Source organism: Nilaparvata lugens, chromosome 12 (genome assembly GCF_014356525.2).
Source record: "Nilaparvata lugens isolate BPH chromosome 12, ASM1435652v1, whole genome shotgun sequence".
NCBI classification, from domain to species: domain Eukaryota; kingdom Metazoa; phylum Arthropoda; class Insecta; order Hemiptera; family Delphacidae; genus Nilaparvata; species Nilaparvata lugens.
Genome location: NC_052515.1, coordinates 19,289,821 through 19,297,040, shown reverse-complemented (window position 1 = coordinate 19,297,040; position 7,220 = coordinate 19,289,821). Strand labels below are relative to the sequence as shown.

Here is a 7,220-nt window from a genome sequence, read left to right as displayed (position 1 = left end):
TATATTTTGCACCTAGAGCAGAAAATGAGACTTTTCCGGCTCGAAATCGGTTTTCAAGTCCGAGGCCGTAGGCCGAGAACTAGAGACGATTGAGAGCCAGAAAAACAGTTTTGCATGTGGTGCAAACGATATTTTTCTCCACACTACAGGTATTGCTGACAAAATAAATAAAGACTTGTTAAGTTATCGTACCTATCTCTTGATTTTAGTGGTAGAAGATTTGCAGTCAGGATTTCAGATTCTTTTAAAATTTCACTTTGAATATCATGGGCGTTGTCATCTTCAAGCATTTTTGAGAATTCGGAATGCGCTAATCAACAATAAATAATTGAATAAAAATGGTTGCAAAGCAAATGCAGAATTAGTTTGACTCGAAACTCGAACTGAAATAATTGCAACTTCAGATGAAGAATGTTGACACTTGCCCGAACTAGTGGATGACTTATTAACTACGGACTTCCATGTTAGCGGCTAGAAAGAGTACATTTTCCAGTCTAGGACGGAAAGAAACCCTTTTCTGACGTCAGACGAGAGTCGTCTGCAAACAAGGTCTTTCAGATCTACATAGGGACTGGAAAACAGCTGCTTTCTGTGCAGTGTGGCGAAAACATTTTTGCCCGTGGTGCGAACGCTATTTTTTGCCACACAGAAAAAAGAAACAATATATATATATATAATATATATATATATATATTATATATATATATATATATGAGAATAGTTGTTTACTAAGCACTTCGGAGAGCAGAAGTGGAAGGTGATAGCTCTAGCAAATCTGAGGTAATCTGAATATCAGGAAATTGTCCAAGTATTTTTATTTTTTATTCTGATTTGTCTAAATAACCTAAAAGATTATGTTCAATTATGTGGGAGGTTGAGTTTATACTTTTCTATTCTTTCAAATGACAAAGAGATGATATTATTATAAATGTTTCAATTATTGAATAATGAAAAGTTTTCTAATCACCTTTCTTAGTTCCATGTTAGTGGCCAGAAAGGGTACCCTATGGGTACCCTATCCGGCCTTAAACGGGAAGAAACCTGTTCTGATGTCAGACGAGAGTCGTCTGCAAACAATGCCTTTCAGATCTATGTAGGGACTGGAAAACAGCTGCTTTCTGTGCAGTGTGGTGAAAACACGCTTTTTCCACCAAATGCCAATAACAACAATTAGAAAACCATGTAACTCATGACTCCTTGAAGGTACAGACTTGGGAATGGTATCAATCTCTTTGTAATGATGTGTAGAGATAGATTATCCATGATGGCTATCTCAAAAATGTTTTTCATCATAAAAAACAAGATGGCAGCAAAAATATGTCGATTTTCAAGAACTGGTGTGTAATTGTAATAATGTCAAGGACATCAGATGAATTCATGCATCTGCAAGCTCAAAAAAAATCATACTACATTATCCAAAAGATTTATCTATTTCCAACAACTTTTACTAAGGTGAATATAACTTCAACACTTTAAATCAGATTTTTGGCCACTATCTTGGATTTTTCTTGCAGGGGCAAAACCTCTTTTAGACAAGTCTTTTTTTAGACAAAAAGGTTTGGGAGGTTTGCCCCTTGATAGAGATCATGATATCATGATGCTCCAGTATGCAGATGATATTGTTATATTTGCGGACAGTATACCAGATGTTTAACAAGATTCGCTGTTTGTATGAGTTTAGTGAATCATTGAAGCTTAAACATAACTACAAAAAACTAAAATACTGCCAATTCACTGTGGTTGTCGGAAAAACAAAACATATCGATTGTCAAGGGGGAGAGTGGAATTTGTGAAGAGTATAATTACATAGGAGTTATTTCTCAATCATCAGAAGGTTTTAAAAATATGAATATTAGAACTTTCAACAAAGCTTAAGCTGAAGCGGTCACTCTTATCAATACCTTATCCAAAGTTAAATCTGATACCTGGGAATCAAAGACCAAGCTATACGACTCAATTCTGACTCCAGCAATGCTATATGATGGAGGTTTCATGTGAAGGCTTGGAGGACGCACTAGAGAAGGCACAGTTATTTTTCTATAAAAGAATGCTGCTGCTTAGCCGGGCTACTGCACAGTGGGCCGTAAGACTAGAAGTCGGATGACCACATCTCAGGTTCCATAAATTCAAAATGAAAGTATTGTGGTTGTTGAGAGTCTTGAGCATGCAAGAGTCAAGATATCCTTACGTGTGTTACCGTTTTCTATTCGAGGGGGGCTTAGAGGGAATCAACTGGGTAACATGTTCAAGGAATGAGTTCGATGCCATAGGATTTGGTCACTTTTTTGAAGATAATGGGTTTTTTAATGTAGCTATCTCAACTAATTACTGCGAAATAATAGCAAGGTACTTGTACTTCACAAGGACATTGGATGTCCAGTATGCCTACAGTTCTCAGCGATGCAGTAGATACTCATGGAGAATAAACCTAAACTCAGACTTGTCATTACTTGATCTTGAAATGTACAATATAATTCTCTCTTTCACCTGCTGTGAACGATTTATAGAGAAATATTTTTGTAGAGTGAGATTTGATTATTGAAAAAAATCTGGAAATTGTAGATATTTTTACCATATTAAAAGCCCATATTAAAATTAATATTACCATATTAAAACCCCAACGGTTTTGGCAGTACTATGATAGGAAGAAGTGATTCAAGATGGATTTTAGACAACTGAGCTCGTAGAGAATGAATTTATCTACAATAATTGGAATAATTCAATTGCTTCCTTATCAGAGAAATTAGGTACTCCCGAGGATTCCTTTATGGGAGTTACCAGCAAATAGTTTTAGTCATTTAGAAAAATTATAAACCTATAAATAATAATTACTACATCCCTGTCGCGAAGAAAACTGTTAGGTACTAGAATCAACAAAACTTGTCTTCTCTATTTAAAAACAAACAATATAATTACTCTTCCACTTATATCCATTCATCATAAGGTGAAAAATTCAACTTAACGTATCCCTTGCCATCTATCTATTCTAGAGCAATCTTAGGGCACTTAATCACTTATATCTACACTCTCCAACTTGGGTTGTTTTACCTTGAATAATAATATCTATTTACATCACAAACAGAAACAAATACCTACTAAGCTTAGATTTGAATATTTCACACATTGAATAGATTTCTTTAAATGACCTGTAACTATACTTCTATTGCAATATTATTAAGTTTTTATCTGAGATCTCTAAACCACACTTCAACATCCTGCTTTTCCAATAACCAATTCTTCAGAAAAAACTTGAAACTTCTCGGATTTTTTTGCTGCCTTATGCTAATTGGAATTTCATTGTATACTTTTGGGGCTATAAATAAATAAAAACGTTTAAAGATTTCTTTGTGTGGTCTTGGTCTGGTTAAATTACTTGCGGATCGGAGATAATATTCGCGGTTAGCAACGTTCACTTGTCCACTTCTAAAAAAGAAAATTGACAATACTTTGAAGAAATACAGATACCTTAGTGGTAGAAATCCCCATTTTCTGAAAATTGGCAAAGAGCTAAATAATCTTGGTTTTTTGTCTATGGTCCTCAATATGTATTTTTGCCCGGTGACAAGAGGTTTAATGTTATTAAAATAAGCTCCTCCCCATACCGCTATTCCATATTGTAGTCTACTGTTTACGAGTGCATAGTACAGCGATTCCATGACATATTCGGGGCATAAATTTCTTATATAGTAAAATTTTCTGCATACACACGTAAGTTCCCTCTTCAATTTAATTATTTGTTGGTTCCAAGTAAGCTTGGAATCAATTATAATACCTAGATATTTAACTTGGGGTGCTTCTGAAATCTTTTCACAGGTGCAGTTTATTGGACTATCACATTCATTTGAATGAAATGATATATTCATTAAATCATTTCCTTCAGGCCTCAGCTTGTGGACAATTATGTGGGATTTACTGGCATTCAGTTCTAGGGCGTTCACCTGCAGCCATAAATTCAATTTCTTCAAATCTTCACTAATCATCTGAGCCAACTGACCCCTATCATCTGCACTGTAACTCAGTGCTGTGTCGTCGGCAAAGGCTGTGACAGATCCCTCAAAGTTGCCGTTACAAAGATCATTAACATACACAAGGAACAGCTCAGCTGATAGACCGGACCCCTGAGGCAGACCTACCCCTGTATCTATAAGTTTTAGCTCGCTTAGCGAATCCCCAATCCTTACCTGTTGTGACCTATTACTTAGAAAGCTTTTAAACCAATTATTACATACACCTCTAACTCCTGAGTCTTGCAATTTTCCCAACAATATATCGTGATTCACAGTATCATACGCTTTTCGGATATCCAAATAGAGGCCGGCACATTTCTTATTATTGTTTATTCCATTATATATTTCAGAGATAAATTTAAGCATGGCGTCCTCTGTACTTAGTCCTTTTTGAAACCCGAATTGATTTTTGCTGAAAAAACTGTGTTTGGTTAGAAAGCTTACTAATCTTATCCTGACAACTTTCTCTAGGATTTTTGCAAATACTGAGAGAAGAGCGATAGGTCGGTAGTTGTTTGGATTTTCTTTATCCCCAGATTTGAAAATTGGTACTACAATTGCATTTTTTAATTTTTTTGGATACACACCAGTCTCCAAACTGAGGTTATATATGTGAGCAAGGGTGCTAGAGATCGATTTTATTACATTTTTAATTAGCTCAATTCTTATATTATCATAGCCTGGAGATTTTCTGGATTTCATTGAGAGTACAATTCCTTCTATCTCTAAATTAGTTATTGGTGTGAAAAACATTGAATGGTAATGGTGAATTGGTTTGTCAAAAAGCATTTTATAACTGTTATAATCGTTGATATTTAGCTTTTTTGTATTCTTAGCGCTGTATATACTGATAAAGTGATTATTAAGCTCATTTGCAATTAGATTCTCGTTTAGGAGAGTCTCTCCATTTGTTGCTCTCATTTTTTTAACTGGCTCTCTCCTGTTATTTTCTCCTAATAGCGTATTCACTACTTTCCAAGTCTCCTTAGAGTTTCCCCTCAAATTGTTTAGAGTCTCGCGAAAATATTTATTTTTGGATTCCTGTATTTCTTTCTTGAGTTTATCCCTGTACCTTTTATAATAATTTAGCAAGTTCTCGTTATATGGTTGTTTTGTGGTTTTTTTGTATAAGCGATTTTTAACTGTTATTCGGTTTAGCAAGTAGGGAGTGAGCCATGGTTTATGTGGTGGTTGTGTAAATATTTTCCTTTTATTACTTTCTCCTGTACATGCTATTTCCAAACACTCACTGAAAATTTCTAGAAATTTATCCAGAGCTAAATCTACGTCTGAAAGATCGAGGACACATTTCCAGTTAATTTTATTTAATTTATTGGCGAGAATTTCAACGTTTATTTTTTTCTGCTTTTCATTGTGATTAGTATTGGGTGAATGATTTATTCGCTTCTTAATCATTTTCTCAAAATAAAACTCTATAGCATAATGATCAGTGATTAGTAAATTCTTTATAATTGTGGAGGGATTGAAAGAATTCCTTGTTGTTACGTATCTAAACCATAAGTGATCGATGCATGAAGTTGATATGTTGGTTACTCTAGTCGGTTCGTTAACATAAGATGTAAACCCATAACTTGACATAATGAATTGGTATTCATCTGATACTCGATTACTATCAAGCAGATCAATATTTATGTCACCTGTTATGATAGAATTATCATTATCTAACTTATCTAATACAGTTTTTATCTCTTTGAAGAACTCATCTACAGGTATATTGTGAAATCTATACACAGCGATAAGGCTTATTTCGACATTACCAAAAATAAAGTCAACTTTTAAGGCATCTACAGAGATTAGAACTATCTTATCGGCTATTGCTGTTATTTCTTTATTCACATAAACCGCTACTCCACCTGCTCTATAATTGTCATTGCAATTTGTAAAACAATTGTATCCATCTATTGGGTAAAGTTCAGACTCATCACTATATATCCAAATCTCTGTTAAAATTATACACTGCGGTTTTTTTGCATAACTTTCAAGCTCAATTAAAAAAAGGTCAAAGTTTTCTCTTAAGCTTCTTATGTTTTGTACTAAACAGAATAGTTCATTAAGGTCGGTCATTTATTTTTAACTTTCGTGGATTTTTCAAAAATTAGTAAACTTTTATTAAATAAACTAGTACATTTGTAATCATTATAGTTTGCTTATATCACTTACTGAACTCAATGAGATTACCGGTTGACCCTCAGATTTTCGCATCAAAATTTTTCCGTTCCTAATCCAGAGATACTTGTAGTCCTTTTCTTTCTTGGCTGCTCTCGCCAGCGCTAGCACCTTCCTGTTCTCCGGCGACAGACTCTCGTTGAGGTACAGCGGGATGTCTGTTGGTAGGTCCATGTGTCGCGTTGAAAAGTTCCTCATCACCCTCCTTCGCTTTAACAGCTCCTCCTTATCGATCCTTCTAGTCAGTTTTATTATAATTGGTGGCACTTTATCTTTTTCACGAGTTGGAAGACGGTGACAATTGTCTATTTGCAGGTCGGTTATTGTATGTCCCAAAGCTTTGCTAACAGATTTCACAACACCAAGAAGATCCTCATTTTCCTCCTGAGGAAAATTATGGAGCTCCAGACAGTTCGATCTTGTATATTGCTGAATATCAGAGATGGCACGACGCAGTTCTTCATTTTCCTTTTTTAGTGCTATTATTTCGGTAGATTGTGTCTCAATTTTATCCAGGCACACCTTGAGTTGACTTTCTTGTATTTTCACTTTCTCGAGTACATCACCGACAGATTCGTGACACGATTGTATAGAATCTCCTAAGCTCTTCTCCACACTTTTAATGTTCTCTGACACATTGGTGAGCATTTGCGCTAACTTCTCCAAGGTGATTTGTCCCTCTTTGATTGGCGTATCCATAGACATGCTGAGTCTCTTGTTTCTGGTGCATCCATCACATCTCCACGATTTACCACTTTCAATTAGAAATTTGATTTCCTCTACTTTCATACTCACGCAGTTTCCATGGAACTGATTGTTACAGTCTATGCACTTCACTTCAGAGTTGTTTGCACCTCTCACCGATTTGTTGCACATACCACACGACATTTCACACGAAATATTATTTTAAATAAGTTCACAAATTATTTTTAAAACAGAGTTATACAATATTCCGCACGCAAAGACGTAGTTTTTCAGAAATGTTTACCTTCAGTTAGCGATAAGATAGAGCCGCTCGGACACAAC

The 7,220-nt window shown here is 35.1% G+C and overlaps 1 protein-coding gene across 1 annotated transcript; it reads right to left on the bottom strand.

The window, feature by feature from the left end:
* Positions 1 to 2,726: 2,726 nt before the first annotated feature.
* LOC111060072 lies at positions 2,727 to 7,214 on the bottom strand. Its single transcript, XM_022347713.2, has one exon. The coding sequence runs from the start codon at positions 7,080 to 7,082 to the stop codon at positions 6,165 to 6,167; it is 918 nt and encodes a 305-aa protein (XP_022203405.2). The 5' UTR covers positions 7,083 to 7,214; the 3' UTR covers positions 2,727 to 6,164.
* Between the last annotated feature and the right edge of the window lie 6 nt (positions 7,215 to 7,220).

Coding starts and splice junctions, on each gene's coding strand:
- LOC111060072 (XM_022347713.2), bottom strand. CDS start 7,082: ATGTCGTGTGGTATGTGCAACAAATCGGTGAGAGGTGCAAACAACTCT.